General features: G+C 41.7%; 1 protein-coding gene across 1 annotated transcript in view; it reads left to right on the top strand.

Moving 5' to 3' along the window:
• papss2b (3'-phosphoadenosine 5'-phosphosulfate synthase 2b) overlaps window positions 1-23,860 on the top strand; it is a 67,641-nt gene that overhangs the window by 31,441 nt on the left and 12,340 nt on the right. The window contains exons 5-10 of the mRNA XM_048550974.2: window positions 2,091-2,209; window positions 5,777-5,890; window positions 7,050-7,161; window positions 17,460-17,665; window positions 19,334-19,469; window positions 22,243-22,511. Of these exons, the coding sequence (XP_048406931.1) occupies window positions 2,091-2,209; window positions 5,777-5,890; window positions 7,050-7,161; window positions 17,460-17,665; window positions 19,334-19,469; window positions 22,243-22,511 (956 nt within the window). The remainder of the gene's footprint in view (window positions 1-2,090; window positions 2,210-5,776; window positions 5,891-7,049; window positions 7,162-17,459; window positions 17,666-19,333; window positions 19,470-22,242; window positions 22,512-23,860) is intronic.

Genomic DNA, 23,860 nt, shown 5'->3' with positions numbered 1-23,860 from the left:
ATAATACCATCAACTCAATGTTCTCTGATGACTGTGAGACTTATCTCTACGACTGCAAATTATAGCTTTGAGGATTGTTGATGGTTAACAGTTAATTGGAGAGATGTTGCAAGAGTATCTGCACAGCAAACATGCAGCCCCATTATATGTGATGAAACAATGTTCAATTTAGCATAGCTATCAGTAAGAAATGTTAAAAAAAAGTATTGGTATTTCACTTCTAATCTGCAGCATGACCTTGCATTAGCTTTGCAAAGAGAATGCAAGAATATCAAACAACTGCAGTCGAAGTTGCACTGATTTTGAACTCTGAGCAGAGAGACAAAACAAATCTTAGAAAATTCTTAGTGAGGAAATGACCATCCCACTCTAATGTCCAAGGGGACAACTTAACTCTTCTGTCCCGTTGCTGTAGTGTGCTTTCACGAATGCTAAGTTGACACTTTCCCAATCCTGGATCCGGAATTTTCAGTACAGTTTTCAATACAACCCAAATGTCTGTGCTTCATGAGTCTCTACCCACCTATTTCATCTTATAATATGCCTTGATGGTCCTACCTCCCTCATAGATAATTCTAAACATTCCTTAAGTTCTCGTTCTACATTATTCACCTCAGCGACCCCATATGGTAGTGAGTTCCATATTCTCTGGGCCAAGATTTCTCCTCAATTCCTGACAGGATTTATTAGTGACTATCCTACTCTTAATACCCTGGGCCAGAGTGGCAGGATTTCTTGCACCAATAAAACCATAAGACTTAGGAGCAGAATTAGGCCACTCAGCCCATCGAGTTTGCTCCTCCATTCGATCGTGGCTGATATGTTGCTCACCTCACTGCAATGTCATAGCTTTCTGGCTCTAGCAGCACCAGGTGACCATACTGAGACTGCATCTAGTCCCAGAAAACAAACAGCTAAGAGCCTACCAATAGGGCCAAGATTGGTGACACTGCTGGGACATGGCAGGAATCAGGAACATTGTTGCAAAGAATCTGGGGAACGGGACAGTGGTGATCTCCGCGAAGTAGATCTTGGCATGATAGGGTGGCAGGCGTTAGGCTCGAATTAGAAATGGAGGCCTGTGAAGCAGGCACACCTCCCACCCCTTTGCTCTGTCACCTCCTGAGTGTCTGCCACCCATCCTGGTCACCAACCAACTCCCACTAAATAAGGATTTGTGGCCAGTGCTAAGTGGCTCTTAAGTGACCTTTAATTGACAATGTAAGAGCCTCAATTGGGGAGAGGGTGGATGGGTCACTTTTAAGCTTGTCGTTTTTGCCATAAGAATTGTAAGGAGGTCAGGGATAGGCAAGTAGGCAGCAAGAAAACCACTTGTAGAATTTGGCAACACCTCCCTCAAAAACCCCGCCACCACACTGTCTGCAAATACATGGCCCCGAATTCTAATGTAAAAATATGACGTTCTACTCCTGCATTTAGATGGCTCCACAAGTAGAAACATCTTCTACCTCAAGAAACACTTTCCCTACTAAATTAGCACTCAGCTTTTTCTTTTTAAGGATCATGAATGCAGCTCAGGCCTTATCACTGCAGATGCAAACAGAGAAGTTGCATGTTCTACTTTTCAGGTGGAATGTAAAGTATGAGACCCAGTTTTCTAGACCATTGCATCATCTTCAGTACACCACTTCTGGGACCAGGGTGTGACCTGGGCTCACTTGTGCAAGCACAGAAATCCTCCTTAAATTACTGCGGGCATCACAATGAAACCTGATGCTGTTTTTCACTGACATTCACTCTGGGTACAAATTGAGAGCAGAAACCCATGTTTTAGTGGTCCCCTAGCCCAGTGTCTCCAAGTTAAATTACCTTGCTCTGTCCTTCTGCCCCAGTTTAGACAGCTAACTCAGCAGATGGGAACTTTTGATTTACTTAATAGTACACCAGTGACCTTTGTAATCCATTGAACCCTCAGAGGAGGTGAATGGTTGGTGTTATATAATGTTAGATAAGCTGTTTTATTTGAAAGTTTTAGGTCAATAAGCAGCTTAAGGATCTGCATATACATATCTTCAAGTCACTGAGTATTGTCTAGTGCTTCATTCAGTTTCTTTTATTCATTTGTATAGGATTTACCGGCATTGATTCAGAATATGAGAAGCCTGAAAGTTCAGAGCTGGTGCTGAAAACAAACCTCACATCTGTGAATGAATGTATCCAACAGGTTGTAGAGCTTTTAGAAGAGAGAGTAAGTAAAATGTTCCAGTATAGTTGGAAGTTATGCCTACCTTGCTGGAAACAAAATAACAGCTTACAAGCCAACAGCTGTTGATAGCTGACATTTTAAAACATATTTCTAAAAGCACACAAATAATGAGAGACAAGAAAAGATCCTTTGGCCTATCTAGTCTCTGCTGTGAAGCTACATTCCTCTGTATTTTACATACGATACGTTCTTGACCCCATCCAAAACCATGGGATCCACCTGGAAAAGTGAAAATCCAACATAATGTAAGGAAAGAAAGTCAGGAATTCCTTTTCTGACTTGCTTTGGCAGTCAAAACCAGACCAAATTACACTGGTCCCACACAAACAGAATAGTATTTTTCTATGTTCAATATTATTCACCCATTTAGCATCCAATCCCTCAACTGATCAAGAACTGTTTGCAGCAAGTTAAGCAAATGTGGTTTCTACAGACATTCTGTCAGGCCTTGGTATCATCTGCAACTTACAGGTAATTCCCATAGTATCATGATCGATAATAAGGTCTGTGATAAAATTTGTTCCAAGAAAAATAAAGAAAATGTTGTGAAATAATTAATTAACTTCAGTTTCTTCCTTTGCCAGTGGAGTAGAATTCAGGATAAAAAAAAAGCAATTTTAGTATTTTTACTTGTTGTTTGGTAATGTGAGCTTGCATATTGTTAAAAAAGACACATTTCACCAAAGCTTTTAATCTTGAAATCATCAAGATAATCGCAACCATATCGATGTAAAAGGGAACAATGTGTTATATTGTATGAGAAAAGAATACCGAACAGTTGGCAGATGAACTGTGATTCACAACAGTGTTGCCATGAAGAATGCATTGGTAGATGATGACTGACAGTTAAGCGCTGAGATTTGTTTATGTTTTAACTAAACAGATTGACTCTGACCAAATTACCCTGAGGACTGAATCATAACAGCTCTTACTTATTATATTAAGGTGAAACGGGCCCAATAAGTGTATGTTTTTTTGTTTCTGAACAGGGCTTTGTGCATTAATATGTACGTAGACTTTAATCTGGGCAAGTGCACAATATTGTCAGTCCAACTATCATTCTTAAATTGTTTGTCGATGTATTTCTTAGCACACTTACGATTGTTTAGCAGATGCTGTTAAGTTGCAAAATCATAAGTAATGTTGAACACCTTGTTTTGAGGTTTAAATAGTATCAGAGATAATGGGAACTGCAGATGCTGGAGATTCCAAGATAATAAAATGTGAGGCTGGATGAACACAGCAGGCCAAGCAGCATCTCAGGAGCACAAAAGCTGACGTTTCGGGCCTGGACCCTTCATCAGAGAGGGGGATGGGGGGAGGGAACTGGAATAAATAGGGAGAGAGGGGGAGGCGGACCGAAGATGGAGAGTAAAGAAGATAGGTGGAGAGGGTGTAGGTGGGGAGGTAGGGAGGGGATAGGTCAGTCCAGGGAAGACGGACAGGTCAAGGAGGTGGGATGAGGTTAGTAGGTAGCTGGGGGTGCGGCTTGGGGTGGGCTTGTTTAACAACCTGCAGTTGTTTAAGCAGAGGTTCACCTGCACATCTGCCAATGTGGTATACTGCATCCACTGTACCCGGTGCGGCTTCCTCTACATTGGGGAAACCAAGCGGAGGCTTGGGGACCGCTTTGCAGAACACCTCCGCTCAGTTCGCAACAAACAACTGCACCTCCCAGTCGCAAACCATTTCCACTCCCCCTCCCATTCTCTTGATGACATGTCCATCATGGGCCTCCTGCACTGCCACAATGATGCCACCCGAAGGTTGCAGGAACAGCAACTCATATTCCGCCTGGGAACCCTGCAGCCATATGGTATCAATGTGGACTTCACCAGTTTCAAAATCTCCCCTTCCCCCACTGCATCCCTAAACCAGCCCAGTTCATCCCCTCCCCCCACTGCACCACACAACCAGCCCAGCTCTTCCCCCCCACCCACTGCATCCCAAAACCAGTCCAACCTGTCTCTGCCTCCCTAACCGGTTCTTCCTCTCACCCATCCCTTCCTCCCACCCCAAGCCACACCCCCAGCTACCTACTAACCTCATCCCACCTCCTTGACCTGTCCGTCTTCCCTGGACTGACCTATCCCCTCCCTACCTCCCCACCTACACCCTCTCCACCTATCTTCTTTACTCTCCATCTTCGGTCCGCCTCCCCCTCTCTCCCTATTTATTCCAGTTCCCTCCCCCCATCCCCCTCTCTGATGAAGGGTCCAGGCCCGAAACGTCAGCTTTTGTGCTCCTGAGATGCTGCTTGGCCTGCTGTGTTCATCCAGCCTCACATTTTATTATCTTGTTTTGAGGTTTGTCAGCCTGGGCTGGTTGAGCACTTTTGGTCCCTTCACTCTTGTGAGCAATCAAAGTGACATGCTATTTGATTTGATGCCTCATTCTTTGGGAGATATAGATATGTAGCTAGTATCATATTGCCACTCATTTATCTGCCACATTAATCATTTGGGTGATAGGCAGAATCTTTTTGGTTTGGCTTGACAGCAGCAACTTTCATTGGCAAACATCATTTGTGTTGTTGCTGTGAACTTCACGATTTGCTCAACCTTTTTTGAGATATATTATCCTTCCAGGGTAATCTGAGGTAGAGTGGGCACTATTCAAGATTGAAACTGATAGCCTTAGACCCATTGTGAGTTTGTACAATATAAGCCAGAAATAATCAGATTAAGGTAGCCATTACATTTTGGGATGGCTTTGAAGTGTCTTATTTCAGCATCAAACTTTCATGGTGAGCGTATAACCTAGGACCTAGTTAAAGATGTTGATATCCCAACTAGTGAATTACTGAAAGTAGGTTTCCAGTAGGCAGTGGTGGAGAAACTTCTCCAAATTTCTCAACTGGGAGATTGAGGAAAGAAGACTTCATTTGATTGCTTCATTTCCAAAATGGACCTGCGTGCAGGGTGGTGTCTGGGAATGTAAGTGCAAGTTTTCTAGTAGCTTCTAACTTATGAATGGGCAAAAGGCCTCTCACTTTCAGTCCTGAAAAGAACCAACTCATTGATAGTTAGAAAGTAAATGGGGAAGACTAGAGTTCACAAGCACCAATGAAGAAAAAGAGTTCAATATCTGAAAGCAGTGAGAAATTTCCAGAAATCCCTGTTACTGATGAGATACTGTGAGTGTGGCCTTGAGCCATAAGACCACAATTTGGATTTTGATGTAGAATCTAGTTTATGTTTACATTAGTTCTGGAACAGTTTATGTCACTATCGTCAAAATTTGAGCAGTTTAATGAGCAAAATTGGATGGATTGAATTTTTTAAAAAAGCAAAAGAACTGCGGATGCTGGAAATCAGAAACATGAAATAGAAATTGCTGGAAAATCTCAGTAAGCCTGATAGCACCTATGGAGAGAAATCAGATTTAACATTTTGGGCCCAGTGCTGAGATTTTCCAGCAATTTCTGTTTTTGCTAGATGATCTGACTCTGGAACCCACCCTGAAAGGGAAATTAATTGTATTACATTTCTGCTTTCTGGGATGGAGGCCAGCAGAGTGTAGAACTAATGTATTTATTGTTACTCAAAGGGTATTGTACCTCCAGCTGCCAATGAAGAAGTGAAGGAACTCTTTGTTTTTGAAAACAAGCTGGACTTGGCATGTGCTGCTGCCCAGGTTCTGCCCACACTGCAGATAACAAAGGTAACTTTTCTTTATTCCGCCCTTAACATTCTTCTCTTGCTTAACAATATAATTAAACAAAAAGCACATTGCTAATTTTTATGCAGTTGCACATTAGAACATAGAACACTATAGCACAGGAGCAGGTCCTTTGGCGCTCCCTGTCTGTGCTGACAATGGTGCCATTCCAAACCAATCCCATCTTACTGCGCATGGTCAAAATGAAAAGAATTTTGCACACGCACAAAAAATTGAACATTTTACAGATGTCTGATTCCTGCAGGGTAATTAATATTTTGCAAACAGGAAGGAACCATATTTCTGTCAACTCTTTCCTATCTGACTATATTTGTATCTATAACTATGTGGGGTAACCATGTCGCTGAGGGCCAATTCAAAGTATTTTGAAAGGCCTAAGATTTTGGTTACTATTATTATATGGATAAGTGTCGGACCATTACAGACCAAAGCAATGAAGTTTAAGTTAGGTATTTTGTCGAAAACAAAAAGGCTTCAGCTTTGTGAAGAATATTGTTATACCTCAGTCCTCCAATACAGGAAACAGAGGACAGTTTGCCTTCCACAACTGTTTGTTTGCATTTCATTCCAGTCTCCAGTCTACTGTCTCCCCTTTTTGAACTACTTCCCGTTACTAGAGAAAATCAGCCCGTCTTTTTGAAAAATTCACAGTTGACTTAACCAGTTAACTGATGAAACAAACAACTAAAAACAAAATAGCAGTTAATTATTCATGTAACCAAATCAAAGTAGGTCCCTCTATCCATCAGATAATTACTTCGAAGTCGGTAGACACGTAAATTAGCAGAATTTGCAATAAACTCTTCAACCCCGTACCTATATCCTGTTATTTCTGTTTAGAAGTTCAGAAAACTCATTGAATGAGTTAGTGTCATTGAACAAGTAAAATCTGGGCAAAGTGGACACTATCATCCACCAGAAAACACTGAAAAGGGAAACAGGAGACACAACGTTATTCAAACAAAAGTTAATGGATTTCAAACTTTAAAACTTCATTTAGATATTCTGGCAGGCTCTGGTACTAAATCTACCTCTGAATGTATATGAGTAGAAGAAATTGGAATCATTACATTAAGGTATTTTGTAAATGCAGTGAGCTAATTGCACATTGGATTCACTCAATGGTTTGTTCTGTCTACAGTTGGATCTCCAGTGGGTGCAAGTCTTGTCTGAAGGTTGGGCCACTCCCTTATCTGGCTTCATGAGAGAAAGAGAATTCCTGCAGGTTCTGCACTTTGGGACTCTCTTGGATGGTAAGAATTGCTGAACGCTGCTGTTACTAGAGGTATTCTGCAACAGTCAGTTTCCATACTATTTGAAGTTTTCCCAGGGTTCCATTTTTATTTACCAATATGAAAAGGCTATTGAAAGAAAAAACAGGCAGGGCTATAGATCAACAGTCAAGCTCACAGATTTTATTGTACACTGGTCTTTGCAAGAAGCAGAGTGTCTGATCTGTTGCTCTCCGCATTATCAGTTCTTGAAGCAAAGAATTAGCAGGTGTTTAATAAGCCACTGTTGCAAAGATGAAGACACTTGCTATTGGAGAATTTAACTGCATGAACCAAGACTATCAAGCAATCCAAAAACTGAAAGTACATAACAAAGTGTGGAGCTGGATGAACACAGCAGGCCAAGCAGCATCTCAGGAACACAAAAGCTGACGTTTCGGGCCTAAGTAGATATGTGCGTTGTTTTGATTTAACCGATATTGCCTCTCAAGGGATCGTGCCATAACAGCTTTAACTTTCTATTTCCTAAAATGATTTTCACAAAGACATTGGAATGACATCGCAGAGTGCTGAGATGGCATCAAGTTGGGGATGGTGGCAAACTATGAGAAAGAAAATCAGAAAAAATTGCTCAGTGGAGTTCGGAGCTATGTAATAGATGCATAAGATGTGCAGATGGTAGAAATAAAAGAACATCCTAAATGGTAAAAGAAAGAAGGATGTATATAGCATCTTTCATGGCCTCAGGACATCCTAAGGCATTTCATTGATGATGAAGAAATTTAAAAATGTAATTATCTACATAACAGCAGCAATGTGCCAGTCAATTTGCACACAGCAATGTTGCACAAACAGTAAAGGTAAAATATCTTCAATAATGTTGGTTGAGCAGTTAACATAGGCCAGGACAATGAGGTAACTCTATTACTCTCTGCTGAAATATTGCCATGGGACCATTTACAATCATCAAGGAGGGAGATGAAACTATGGTTTAACACATCATCCAAAAGAATGTACCTGTAGCAGTGCAGTAGTCCCTCAGAACTGCATTAGAATGTTACTGTGTTCATGTTTCTGGAGTAGAATTTCAACATGCCAACTTCTAAGTCAGATACAACAGCCTGTGAGCCACAGCTGACACCTACAACTCGTACTAATGTGGAGAGAACTCGATCCAGGGAACAGACAGATAAATCTTTAATAGTCCTAACCAAGCCTGACAAAAACATTCAGAAGGCACAAAGATTTTCTAGGAATCATGTGTGGAGACAATAAGCATAAAAGGCAATGAAGAAACATGGCCTTTGTATAAGTCAAAGGCTAGACTCCAGATTTGTCTGTACTCTGGACGCAGCATTGTTGAAAGACTATTAAACCCATGGAAAAGATTCAATGAAGATGAACTTAACAATATACTCAAACAGCTGTATTCTTTTTATGGAAAACTGTTTGCTGTAAGTGTAGAAATAGTCTAATAGCAAGTTATGAATTTATGAAAGGTTTTGAAAGGATAGAGATTGTTTCCACACGCTGGTAAATCAAAAATTAAAGCTGCATGATCAGATAATAAAAAATAGAAAAAGCGGATGAAACGAATGATATAATATCGAAGTCACACTGTAATACATGATTCTCTACAATGCATCATTGGCTATAAAATGATTGAAAAAGAATTGAATAAGTATTTGAAAATATGGAAAAATAAATGGACATGCGGAAAGGGCTGAAATTATGACAGTAAATAATTTAAGTTAAAATAGTATTGCTGGTACAATGGGTGGAATGGCCTTCTGTATTGTGAACTCTCAAATTCAGTTCCCTGATCAAACTAGAACCTGTTGGCCAGCATAAAAATCTTGTTAATGGGAGGAAAGGCTGTTTCACTGGAGGGAAGGTCACATGATGAAACTAAGCAGAGCCGATATCTCCATTTGTGCGGCTTCTGAAGTCAGGAAATTAATTTTAATAACAAAAAGAGTGATGAGATTGCATAGTACATAGATATCGCAAGGCAAGAGTTTTATAAATTGTTGCAATTACGTGGGAGGTTAGCAAAGAGTGAACGATGTAGCAATGTTGAGCAGGCAGTACTGAGAGTGAGCTGTAAAGGTACTTACTTGAGATCATAACAACCAGCAGTATAATTATGCTTTCCATTACACTTGCCACCAGTTGTCCTGTGTACATGTTGCAATGTCTAGAACAGGATTTTTTTCCCATTCCTTCTGCACTCGCCACAGAGGTGCAATATTACAGAATAAAGTTATAAATGCCACTTTCGACTGCCATCTTTTGATGTTGTTGATGTGGAAGACATAAGGGAAGCACTGTGAAAGAATGGTATCATCTTCTACAAGTTGCGTATCAAATTACACAAAATAGATTGCGCAGAAGCAGGCCATTTGGCCACATTTTCCTTGATGGCGCTAAAGCTGCACATGAGCAACCTACAATCCCTCTTCATTTAACCCAATCAGCGAAACCCTATTTTTCCTTCTCTGTATTTACCTTTCCCTTAAAATAATGTCAATGCAATTCCATCAATTATTGCATACAATAGCAAGTTCCTCCTTCTAACTACTGTCTGGATGAAAAACCTTCATTTGAATTTGTCTTCTTAAGCAATCCCTCAGGATTATGTAGCACCTGCTACATCAGCCCCAATTTGATGGCTTCTCCAATGAGGTAATCTGCAGACGCTCCCACATGCAGAGCAGGTGATGCTTGAGGGGATGAGGGATGGGATAGACTAGGAGGAAGCAGTGAATGTAATATTTTTGGAATTTCAGAGCCTGTTTGGTGAGGTATTGCATATTACGCTGCTTAATAAAATGAGAGCCCCTGGTATTGGAGGTAGTAAATTAGCATTGGATTGGCTAACTATTAGAAGACAGAGAGTTTGGGTAAGGGGGGACATTTTCAGGATGGCAGTCTATACCTAGTGAGGTGCCATAGGAATTGCTGCTGGGGCCACCATATATACTAATTGCTTGGATGAAAAAAATGAATATATTATAGCCAAGTTTGCAGATGACACAGAAGGTTAGTAATGCGAGAGCTGAGGAGAAAACCATTTGTAGAAGGATATAGACAGGTTAAGGGAGTAGGCAAAAACTTGCCAGCAGGAATGCAATGTGGGAATACATGGGGCTATGCACTTTGGCAGGAAGTATAGAGGAGCTGAATATTGTTTAAATAGAGAGAGACTGCAGAAACCTATACGACAGAGGGATTTGGGATTCCCCATGCCTGTCACAGAAAGGTAGCATACAGTTTCATTGGTTAACAGGGAAAGCACGTGGACTGTTGGCCTTTGGTCCTTGTTTCAAAGGCAATAGATTGTAAAAATAGCGAAGTCTTTCTAAAACTATACAAGTCACTTGTTAAACCTGGAATAGGGTGATCAGTTTTGGTCCCTTTATCTACAGAAAAGTAAATCAGCTATGGAAGCAGTCCAGAGAAGGCTTACCAGGATGGCCTCAAGTATGGATGTACTGCCTTATAAAGCAAGGCTGAGTAAGTTAGCCATGCACTCAGTGGAATTTAGAAGAATGAGAATGAATTTCGTTGAAAAATACAAGCACCTGGGTGTCTTAACAGGGTAGATGCCGATAGACTCTCTAACAAGTAGAAACAAAAACTAAGACGAGAGAGCATAATATCATAAGAAGAGGTTGCACTTTTAAGAGAGAGAGAGAAAAATATTTCTTTACTGAAGGTTGTCAATCTCTGTAATTCTCTCGCGCAGAGGATGTGGAGGCTAAATCATTAAGTATATTTAAGCCTGAAATAGATGGATTTTTAATCAGTATCAAGGGTTACGGGGAAAAGACAGGAAAGTAAACACAAAAATTATCAGATCAGCCAATAGGCTTGCGCACTCATGCTGATACCTCAACTTTGCCTCTCCTCAGTCTCTCTATGATTTGATGCCTTCTGAAATGTATCTGCTTCATACTGATTAGTCAAAAGTCTCAGTCTTCCATGAGTCAGCAAGTGTGCTTGATCTCTTCAGGGATATTTTCAAGACATCTATAAAGCATTTCCCTGTCCTTCTAGGTGTCTCCTGATGTGACCAAGTTCCAAGTGGAACAGAGTTGATAGGAACTACAGATGCTGGAGAATCTGAGATAACAAGGTGTGGAGCTGGATGAACACAGCAGGCCAAGCAGCATCAGAGGAGCAGGAAGGCTGACGTTTCAAGCCTAGACCCTAGAAGAGGTTGTCTGGTGTCGGGCCAATGAATGACATCTGCCCAGTGGAGCTGGTTTTGAGTGATTAGTGACTCAATGCATGACAAGTTAGCTCGGGAGAGGACAAAGGGGAAGGTCAGCAGATTTGGGAACGCATAGGGAAATCTCTGGGGCTTCCTCCAGACATCCACTTCTCTGCTCTTCCCACATCCCAACCAAGCACATGCACAAATTCCAATGGCCTCGTTCAGTCATGTGACTACCTGATCTTCTGATTAGAAACTGGCTGGAAGTTAAAGCAAAACTCTCAGCATCACAAGAACCACGCAATCCCTTTCTTTCTGTTTTAATTAGCACTGAAGGATTGTTGTGGAAAATACCATATGATTAAGAAAATAAGTACGGTTCGATTGAAATTCAATCATCTGAATTTTCATTATCAAACTTATTTTGTTTAACTGAGGCTGGATTTTTAACGGTTCTAACACAAATGTAATTCTTTCTGAAAGTAAATGCATCCTTCTGTCTCTCCACACAATGAGAAGAATCTCCAATGAATTTTGTGAGTAGAAGCCACTCCTTCTGTTATTGTTAAGCTTGAGAACAGTTTACTGTAATAAGTTCAACCAAAACATCCCTGAGACTTTTCAAAGTTGTTATTTCTAACATTTTAAAGGTGACTTTTTGTACATATAAACCTGTTGTTATAGTGAAATATAAAGTCAGAGTTAGAATCAGAGAAGTTTTTAAAAAAGCCAGCCTGCAAGAACAAGCCATTATACACAATTGTGAAAGAGAGCTCCGAACTGCAAATTGTGCACATGAAAAAATAATCTTTCAGAAATAAATAAGCTGGGCTGTGGGTTGGACCAGAAGCAACAGTTCACCATTGGGCAAAACATGCTTTTGAAAAGCTAGCAATTAAAAAATTCACAAATAAAGAATTCCAAATAAAATATTGGATAAACACAATGACGTGGATATGTTAGTTGAAACATAAACTACAAGGGGGAGATGATAAGGATCAATAACAACTGCAAACAGCTAGCACTAATTTGGTCAGATGGGAATTTAAAAAGTGCCAAAACAGACAAACCAATCATATTTTCAATATTTCATATTCCAATCATACTCCATTTTTTGAAGAAGGGTCCTGACCCGAAACATCAAACTTTCCTGCTCCTCTGCTGCTTGGCCTGTTGTGTTCATCCAGCTCCACACCTTGTTATCTCATATTTTCATGTGGTTTTGTTATGTGCTAATTTGGCTGCCACATTTGCCAACTAAATAACATGTTTCAAATGTAATTAATTAGTTTTGATGTGCTTTTGGGAGCTCCATGAATCATATTTTATGACTTGTTGGCCCCTTCTTTGAGCCAATCTTATATGGGTCACATATTTCACAGTTACCAATATACTGTTGCCTGCTTTGGAGACAATAACAAATCTTTTTGAAATCAAAAGCTTTTCCCTTCAAGAATTAGTGAAGACATCTTTGTAAAATTATCATTTAAGAGGAGACATTTCTTGCACAAAAATTGAATAAAGAACTGCATACGCTGAAGAATTGAAACAAAAAGTGATGCCGAAACTCAGCAAGGCTGGCAGCATCTGCAGAGTGAAAACAGAGTAAACGTTTCGACTCAAGTGATCCTTCTTCAGAACTGATAACAGCTAGAAAAAGGTGGTGCTTTTTAAAAATATATTCATTAATGGCATTGGTGGCTAGGCAGCATTTATTGCCCAGAAGGCAGTTCAGAGTCATTGCTGTGGGTCTGGAGTCACATGGAGGCCAGACCAGGTAAGGATGGTAGCTTCCCTCCCTAAAGGACATTAGTGAATCAGATGGGTTCTTTTTCCCAACAATCAGCAATGGATTTATAGTCATTATTAGATTCTTAATTCCAGATATTTTATTGAATTCAAATTCCACCTTCTGCCATGGTGGGATTTGAACCTGGGTCCCCAGCGCATTATCTGTGTGTCTGGATTAACAGTCCAGCAATAATATCACTAGGCCATTGCCTCCCTATATGCTAATGACAGGTGCTGGGATGGGAGGAGAAAGGCGTGGGTAAGGGACTGACCTGATGGGTGGAGAAGGACTCTTCAGAGAGACAAAAAAAGTTAGGCAGACAAAGGGTAGTTGACATAAAGCTGATCATGGGGACAATGAATGGGTGAAATGATTGGGCTGTGCTGAAAACAGCCCATGTCATGACTGGACCTGGGATGTGGGATGGCCAAAGGACATGAAAGGTGGTGTTCAGGTTCTAAAATTATTGAATGCAGTATTGAGTCCTGAAGGCTCCAGTTCCTAAGTGGAAAATGAGAGGCTGTTCTTCCAGCTTGCACTGAGCCTCACTGGAACACTGCAGCAAGCCCGAGATGGAAATGATGGCCTTATTGATCTTAGTAGGATAATAGGTCAGCACAACATCGTGGGCCAAAGGGCCTGTACTGTGCTGTACTGTTCTATGATTCACAGCGGTGTATTGAAGTGGCAGATAACTGAAAACTTGTAGGATCAAAACTTCAAGCCCTGGATGACTAGTCTAGTGCCCGTCCTCTATGGCAACATCTCCGATTGCAGTCATTGCCAATGTAAAGTAACAGGTGGGCTTGTCGTATGGGTTTATGACTGAGAACCTGAATAGGCACGTCAGAGTACATTAAGGATCAGCTATGTAATTTTGGATAGCCACAATATGTAAGCTCGAAAGGACAGGACATCAGTGAACACACTGAGTTCTAAACAACAAAATAATTTCCCCCTTCCAGATCTGCTTAGTCAGGGAGGCAGAAGTTGGGAGTAGTGACCCAACCCTTGGCCGTGAAAGTGATATTGAGACTACTGTTTTTCAATAGGTGCGGGTTTCAAAAGGGTCTAGAGACTGGATACCAGACAGCAAAATTTAACTCTGCTTGGCAGCTTTTCCAAAGACAGTATGGTAAATGCAGGTTAGGATCATAACAACGTGTCACATAGTTGTAGCAGTAAAATCAATTTGCTGGCCATGATTGAATATACGATTTGCAATTTTACCACTGAAGCTGCTGTCTCCAACAATCCCGCACAGTCAGATAGGCATTGAAAATGGCTAAGAAAGGCACATGGTTCTGTTTTTAACATCTCTATAATTATTCTTCCAGGCAGCTTATACCATAAGAAATAGGAACAGGGATAGGCAATTCAGCCCCTCAAGCCTGCTCCATCATTCAGTAGAATCATTGCTAATCTGATATTCCTCATGCCCACATTACTGCCCGTTTTAACATATCCCCCTACTCCCTGCCTGATCACAAATCTATCTCCCTCAAAGTGAGGCAGGGATACTGTTTTACAGCCAGGTAGATTCAGAGTGATTGAGAGCTCCAGCATTGAGTGAAGACCCTGGAGATGCAGCCTGGTCCAATCCATGAGCTGGGATCTGTGTCCCTGAGCACACAGTGTCCTTGCTGCAGCATTGCACTGAGAGTTGTTGGTTTGGCATTGAATTGCACAAGCTGCCTGTAAATGGATCAGAAGTGTGTCATGAGGGTTCTTTAAAGCTGGCACATGTCAGGTGCCTGTGTCTATGGAAGTGGGATGCATGTGGCTGGTGCCCATGTTGGTGCCCCATTTCCAGCATGATGGTTGTTCAGAGCAAGCAGTGAACTGAGTCTGCCAGTTACCTGCACTAGTTTCCTCCTCAAGTCATTCCAGCATTGAGTTGTTTGGCAAGTTTGGTCAGATGGGAGACTGGATATTTAGTAGGTGAGTTGTCATAACAAGATGTTTAACAAGTTGTAATGACTATTAATTGACATCCCACCCCTCCCTAGTGAAAATTATACCAAATTACTTGAGAAAAGAATAAAATATAAAACAAGATGATCTCGACATCAAGATGTTTCTCACTGCACTTGTCATTGGGTTTTGGCTTATATTTGTCATCACTCAGATCATGTAAGATTCCGTGATACCTGCACCCTGTGATCTTCAGTGGATCAAGAGGACAGCTCACTGATATCCTCCCAAAGGCAATCAGGGACATCCAAAAAATACTGGTCAGCAATGGTCACATCCAATGAGTTAATGGGAAAAAAAGATTTAATTATTGATTCCCTGCAATTCCCAAAGCAATCTGATTGTAAGCAATCAGTGTAGAGGGAAGAACTTAAAAAAAGTAATGCCACCGTTGTCCTGCTCTGCCATTAGAGAGAGACAGAGACGATTAATGGTAGTTTAACCTGAAGGTCACCCGGGTGAGAGGAAAGGTTGAAAAAGAAAATCCTTAATGGTGACATTAGCCAGTGCAGGAATTGAACCTGCACTGTTTGTATCATTCTGCATAGTAAGCCAGCTATCCAGCCAACTGACCTAAACAACCAGCATAGATGTTAGATGTGCCATCAGATCATTTATGATGTGTGAAATTGGGAAAAGTTGCAAAGGCACAATTTGAACATTGTCACATTTTAACACAACACAAGATGAAAGGGAGACTGCTTCATATACAGTTTAACGGTCATCTAATATACCAACACATCAAGTGGGCCACAGCTAACATTGTAAGAGTCAAATAATAATTTGATGCTTGTGAATTCGTTTTGAATGATTTAAAATCACACCCTTGTATTAAACTAATTTGTCTTTGGAATCTGTGAATCAGCTGAAATCAATTCCTAACCTATGTGTTGCGCAACAAAATGATATGACGTAATGACATAAAAAGTTCTGTGGGAAAGAATGATCAGGAGAAGGAATTGAAGGAGTTAGCTTGTCCAAAATTGTGTTTGGATCATCTTTTGTATTGTTAGAACACCTTTGTAATGTGATGCAAACAGTGTTAAGAATAACATTAACAAAAACAAAACCAGTCAAGAATAATGTTGATTTACCAAAGAATATTGAATAAGTCTTTAAAATACAGTCAAGTTCCAGCAAAAAAAATCAAAATTGTTTGTGTATTTAAATGAGGCCCCCACATTCTTTGATTAGATTCCCTACAGTATGGAAACATGCCCTTTGGCCCAACAAGTCCATGTTGCCCCTTGGAGCATCCCACCTGGACCCATCCCCCTATAACCCACACACCCCCGAATGCTATGGGCAATTTAGCACAGCCAATCCACCTAGCCTGCACACCTTCAGACTGTGGGAGGAAACCCATGCAGACACAGGGAGAATGTGCAAACTCTGCACAGATAGTTACCCGAAGCTGGAATTGAACCTGGGTCCCTGGTCCTGTGAGGCTGCAGTGCTAACCACTGAGCCACCATGCTGCCCCAAGTTGTTCTCTGGAGATTTGGCTGCCCACTGGTTAAAATGACAGTTTGCTGCAAGGCTGCAGGAACGGGATACATTATCCGCTAATGCTTTCTGCCAGTTTAGGTGGGAATCTCTCCCAGACATAACATCATAGTGGACCTCACTGTTTCCCAACTGCATGACTCCCACCAGATTTAACATCTGGCCTCCTGTAGCTGAAAATCAACTATACTATTGCATTAGAACAGATAATATTCATTACCAATTAATCGAGGGTAAATGATGCATAACTGGTTTTAGGCGCACACAGGAAGTGGCTAAGAAATAGCTGGAGTGGACAAAATAATAGGAATTCAGTACATTATTTAACAAGTCATTTTGCATGATGCCTGACTCTTGGACTCTTGAGGATGCAAGTATAAGGACATGTTACACAATCAGGTTGGTATTCCCTGGAGTATGGAAGTATGGGAGTGACCAGATCAAAGTGTTTACAAGTTTTTTTGATCGCTTCACTCAATCTGCCCTATCTCCTCTGTCAAGGCTGTCACAAGCAAAGGGGTTTTAGTTTTAAAATTAGACCAAGGGTACTTTGGACGTAAATTTTTCACACAGTTGTACTATTTCAGGAATTCCATCTCCAGCAGCCTGTAAATTGTGGAATTTAGGTGATTGGGTAATTCTATTGAGCAGAATGGAGCAACAACAGGTAAACAGGGCTGAGAGACAGATGAGCCATTGGGTAATTGCATGACAGAGCAGGCTTGAGAGATAATGACTTTTCTGTATCACTAATATAGTGCTGGTTGCAGCTGTTATTTTACAGTGAAGGATTTTGTCTTGAGGAGTAACTGAGCATGTTGTCCCCAGGTGGAATTATCAATCTGACTATTCCAATCGTCCTGCCAGTCAGCACAGAAGACAAGGAGCGCTTGGCATGCTGCTCAGCATTTGCACTTGTCTACTCAGGGCGGAGAGTGGCCATACTTCAAAACCCAGAATTTTATCCACACAGGAAAGAGGAACGCTGTGCACGACAATGGGGAACAACCTGTGAGAAACATCCCTACATTAAGGTACATAATGCTGCTGGCTGTCTGTGTCATTGATTGCCCAGCCTCTACCTATTTGGTTCGCACAAAGGAAACAAGCTAGCAACCCCTAACTTCAACGTGACACTGAATTTCTAACCTCACCACTGATCCTAACTCCACACTAAGCCCTCTGTTGTACAGAGCTCTGATCCCTAAACCTCATGCTAACCCAAAATATCACTCTGACCCCAAACTTAAAAAGCAGAAACTTGCATCTTCACAGTACCTCTAACATTGCTCCATTGGAGTGCCTTGGGATATTTTATAATGTCATAACTTGGCACCAATTCTCATCAGGGGATTGCAACACATGACCAGAAGCTCGCTGAAGTAAGTTTTATGGAAAGAGACAGAGAATTGTAGTTGACTGCATGGTTGCCAGTAGTGGAGCTACTAAAATTGGGGGGTGCTCAAGTGGCTGGAACTGAAGGCACGTGTAGATCTTAGAGGTCACAGAGATAGGGAAGAGTAAAACCATGCTTTGGAAGGACACCGCTAGGTCGAGTACATAACAAAGAGAGGGATGGAGTCCCTTAACCTCTCACTGTGACCCCTGCCCACAGGCCCATAACCTCACACTGACCCTAAACCTCATGCGAACCCTAAAAACCTGACCTCTCACTGACCTTAAACTCCCGTATTCTCACTGTGCCCTCACTCTCACCCTAACCCTCACGCTGCCCCCTAATCTTCACACTGCACTGTAACGCTTATGCTGATCCTTAGTTGCCACTGTACTAGTTATGAAATGTTCTGAGTCATACAGATTTAGTGATTTTGAGTGAGCTGGTGTTACTGAAAATGTTTGGTACCTTTATAGACTTGTATAGTCCCATTCAGTTATGCTCACTTCTAAGGCAATTTCTCACTGATGGTTTTAGATTACGATATGATAGAAGTATTTTGGGGGGGCATCTGATGTGCAGGTTCCTTGGACACTGAGAGTTTAGCTTCATTGAAAAAGACCAAGTGAGTCAATTCCAGGTTCCAGCCCTCATGGCTCTGACCCTAGTGTCTGCCCGAATGCAAGCTCATTCAGTTGGACAATGCTGCAAGTCAGCCAGGAGAAAAATCGAAAGGTTAAAATAATGTGTTTTCATTCTATGGACACTGTGGGATAATTAGTTTTAATAACACAGGAAATGGTTTCAGTGAAAATGCTGTTGGACTGTGGAAGTAAAGCAAATTGTTCCTTGGGAAGGGGCTGAGGAAGGAAGCCCAGTTGTGAAACCTCCAGAGATCAAGCTAGAGTTCGCTCCCAGACTCCAGCAAAGTTGTGCGCAGGGAGTGCCAGGAGGTATGAAGGGATCTAATTCAGGGCAGGGCCTGTCTCTGTGATGCCCATCACAGGGACACACCTGAGGTTGGGAGAACTCTCAAACACACATGTCACAGCACCCCTTGGTGCCTCAGATTAGCACTTCTTTAACAAGCTATGCCACAAAGCCTAAACCTGGCAGAATGTACCAGTGATTTCAAGTTATACACTCTTGACCAATGTTCTTGTTTTATTGTAAAGGAGGTTGTCAGCCAGAAGACCAGGCCCAAAGCGTTACCTTTTACAGATAAATGCCAAATCATTCATGACCAATGGCAAGTAATTTTGAAATAAAGCTCATTTCTAAATGTTGCTTTAATAATATGTTTCAGATGGTGATGGAAAGTGGAGACTGGCTTGTTGGAGGTGAGCTTCAGGTCCTGGAGAGGATTCGGTGGAACGATGGCCTGGATCAGTATCGTCTAACCCCCCAGGAACTCAAGCAGAAGTTTAAGGACATGAATGCAGGTATAATTTCTGTACCGTTATTTAATTTCTATCTCCAAGCTCAGTGTTAATGAAGGCTTGGGTAAATTCTCTCCATTATTGTCTGTGCTGAGCCAGCCTGGCCCCTTCAATCATTTCCAGCCCATTCTGTGATAAATCACTCTAATCAGGACTTCCTTTGGACCTTGTTCCATGTAGGGCCAAGAAGGCTAACCTAGTTTAGCCATTCTTAAAAGATGAGTCTTAGTATAAGTGGGGCTTTGAGTGCAGGCAATACTCTTTTAATATCCTCCTTATTTCTTCTACTAGTCATGTAACAAGCACAGAACTTTTAATGGATTCCAGTAATGAAATCTTACTGTAAATCTAACCTGCAGATTATTATTGAGCAGACTGGGGAGAAATTTTAAAATGTTGTTGATAGTGATGAGGGTTCATTGATTGTTAAAAAGAGAATGAGGAGGGAAACTTGTTTTTGTGCAAACTGTAGGAGTATGTCATTCTTTTTACAGATTTTGGATCATTGCAGTGCTTAAGACAAAAGTGGCAAAGTATTTGAAATGGGGATGATACAAGAAGCGGGAGGGGCAAGGCAATGGGGCCAGTTTCAAATTGCACTGGCAAGGAGACTTTGGCGAGGATCAGATAGTTTCCTGTGTTGTAAACCGCTGTGCTTCTATGATCGTGAGTCTGCTGGATAATCCAGTATTAGACCAGGAAAAAATTTCCTCCAATTAAATATTGATAAGACTAAAGCCATTGGTTTTGGTTCCCAGTTCGGCCTTCATTCAATTTCCCCAGCAACAGTCTGAGATTAAGCCTGGTCTAAATCCTGTGCAACCTCATTTTAAGTACCATCACTGTGACGGCCTATCTCTAACTGAATGTCATCACTGAATTGCTCCACATTTCTACTCTTCTGTTGCTAAAACCCTCTTGAATCCATTGTCGCTGTTAGCTTCAGATTTGATTATTCCAGTGAAGAAAAAAACCAGAGTTAACATTTTGGGTCCAGTGACCCTTCCTCAGAACTGATGATAGCTGGGAAAATGTCAGCTTTATGCAGAAAATAGGGAGCTATTTTGGGCTCTATCTTATCATTTACTCCCTAACCCATTCCCCTCACTATTTTCTGCAAATAAACTGACATTTTCCCAGCTACCATCAGTTCTGAAGAGGGATCACCAGGCCCAAAACGTTAACTTTGATTTTTTTTCTTCACAGATGCTGCCAGACCTGCTGAGCTTCTCTAGCAACTTCTGTTTTTGTTCCTGATTTAAAGCATCCGCATTTCTTTTATTTCTGATTATTCCAGTGTTCTTCTGCCTGGTCTCCCATATCCCATTCTCTGTAAATGTGAGCTCATCCCATACTCTGCTTCTACACAAAGTCCAGTTTCCCCATTGTCTCTGTGCTCACTGACTTCCATTGGCTCCAAATCAACCAATGCCATTGATTTCACTAATCTCATCCTGGTTGCCAAATTTCTCCATGGCCTTACAGCTCACAATCTTCTCCAGTCTTACAACCCTCCAAGATATAAGCACATTTTTAATTCGAACCTCCTATCCATTCCTGATTTTTAATTGTCAGTTGGATATTTTGGAGCTCTGGAATACTCTCCCTGCACCTCCGTACTCCACTTACTGGCTTTCTTCCTTTAAAATTATCCATGAAACTAAGATTTGCAGGATGTTGCAGGGAATGGAGGGTTTGAGTTATAAGGAGAGGCGGGAGAGGCTGGGACCTCTTTCACTGTAACTTGAAAGGTTGAGAGATAACATTATGGAGGTTTATAAAATCATGAGAGGCATAGATAGAGTGAATGTCAGGTGTCTCTCATTGGGGGTAGGGGATTTCAAGACCGGGGAGCACAGTTTTAAGGTGAGAGGAGAAAGGTTTGTAAAAGACATGAGAGGCAACTTTTGTACTTAGAGTTGTTCATGTGTGGAATGAAGTTCCAGAGGAAGTGGTGGATGCTGGTACAGTTACAGCATTTAAAAGACGTTTGGGTAAGTACATGAATAAGAAATGCTTGGAGGGATATGGGTCAAGTGCAGGCAAGTGGGACTAGTTTAATTTGGTGTTATGGTCAGAATGGATAAATTGGACCGACCGGTCTGTTTCCATGCTTTATAACTCAATAACGCTACCACTTTGATCTTTGATTATTTGGCTTATAAAAGAGCCACAAAAGGAATTTTTATTTATTCATATTTTGTCACAGAGAACTCCTTTGAAGCACCTTGCATTGTTTTATTATGTTATAAATATAAGCTGCTGCTGTTGTTGCTATACTAGGTACATGCTACGAATGACAGTTGCATCAAAATGTCTGAGCGGCCATTTGGAACCACATTGAAAGTAGTAAGATCACATTTTTTTTGGATAACCTTTAAGAGGTTGCCTTTTCACAATGCTTTGACTGCTTTGCCTGTATTTCTGTGTAAAAATGTGGGATAAGATTTGGAGAATCCACAAAGCACAACTGATAGTGCTCGCAAGAAATAGAGTTTTCTTTGTCAAAACGTCCGAGATTGAAACCTACCTCAACTTTTCAGCTCAGTTGGAAGTTTATTTGATTTAACTTGCATTAGAGATGGTACTTCAAAGGCACTGCATCAATGCAGGTTGTTGTTGTTGCACTTACAATGAGAAGAAAGTAACCTATCAGTTCAAGAAGGATGAGCTGAAAAAATTGTGATGTGTTGGTCACGTCAAATTATTGCAATAAAATAGCCAGTAATTTGTACCTTGGTGACGGAAAAACAATCCATTCCTGTCTTTGTTGCAGATGCCATTTTTGCGTTCCAGCTTCGTAACCCTGTTCACAATGGCCACGCTCTACTGATGCAAGACACCAAACGCCGGCTTCTGGAGCGAGGCTACAAGCAGCCTGTGCTACTGCTGCACCCGCTTGGGGGTTGGACCAAAGATGACGACGTGCCACTGGACTGGCGCATGAAGCAGCACGCGGCAGTTCTGGAAGAGGGCGTGTTGGACCCACAGTCAACCATTGTAGCCATCTTCCCATCACCCATGATGTACGCTGGACCAACAGAGGTGAGTCAAGGATCAAAGGCAGGATGCAAGCAGACAAGCTATGACCACTCAGCTCCTAAGAGCTTTGGACGTTAGCAAACTTAGTATAAGTGACGCTTGAATTGCTTTGTTGATCTTGGAGTTTCCTGTGTGAAAAATTGAAGGAATTCCATTTCTGCTAATTCATTTGCTCAAGCTTTTCCATTGCCTACCCTTCAACCCCCCCACCAAGTGGGTTTACCACTTCGGAAGGCCCAAACCAGCTCCTTATGATGTGAAGTAAGGAAGATTAGTATCATTTCTGCTCACAATGCACTCAGGCGAGGTGGAATGTGATTTACAAAGACACAGCTATTAGGAGGATCAACTGAGATAGATAGAAATGAGCACCATTGCAGTGTGAAGATTTGATAGTTATAACAAGTGCTGAAAATAATGGGGTGAATTTTATGTGTTTCATTGGCCAAGTCTTGGTTGTGTTGAGCTTTTTGGACAGTTTGTGGCCATGAGTTCCAGCAAGATGTCTCGCTGTTTCTTACCAAAATTGCCTCATTCATTACCTTTCCTGTCCCTACACCGTTTCTCACATCTGATTTCCATCCCATCGTATCACACATATATTGCTGGCACAACTCGCCACTCAACAGATATCCTAGCATTGACCACTCTGCCCTGCATCTGCACCATCTTTAAAAGCCCAGATGAGCATCATCAATGTGGAGCTGTCGTGCATTGCTCCAGATATTTGCCTCTCACATGGCAGCTGGGGGTGGGGTCTAAGAGGCACCCCGCTTTTCAAGCAGACCTGCTGGACTTATTTCTTCTTCCCCTCAGGACCAGTAGTGACGGCGACAGCACCAAACCACGCCAGCCTGGCCCAAATGTTGCCACCCGGGCTCGTATTACTGCTGTTTTGCAGTGCTGTTTCCACAGACACACGCCAGGAAGTTTGTCCTGGCTCGTAGCGGGCTCCAGTCACATGAAAAGGGGGATGCAATCTTTAACTTTGATTCCCAACAGTAAGTCAAGGGCAGGCTATGGTACCAGTCCAGGACCAACTCTGGGTGGTTCAGAGTTAAGATGCTTCCAGGGTGAGGAGCCAGTTGTTGGGCAGCTCCACCACTCTTTTTTGTGACTCGTGTCCACCATGGAATGAGAAAGAAGCTGGTATTACAGGCGGTGAAAGTGTGTGACACAGCTATTAGTGTTGATGCAGGTGGATCATGTCCTGAGTGAGTAGGCAGCACAAAGGGAATGCTGGGTGAATGTTATCAGGTGTTGGTGCGGGTGACAATGAGCGAAGGAAGACACTTCAGGTGGTCGTGAAAGTGGAAGGGCGTGAGCCAGGGCGGGAAGTGGGTACAGTGGCA

The sequence above is a fragment of the Stegostoma tigrinum genome, chromosome 20 (genome assembly GCF_030684315.1).
Source record: "Stegostoma tigrinum isolate sSteTig4 chromosome 20, sSteTig4.hap1, whole genome shotgun sequence".
Taxonomy (NCBI): Eukaryota; Metazoa; Chordata; class Chondrichthyes; order Orectolobiformes; family Stegostomatidae; genus Stegostoma; species Stegostoma tigrinum.
The sequence above is the reverse complement of the archived record's forward strand: the minus strand, read 5'-3'. Positions and strand labels throughout refer to the sequence as shown.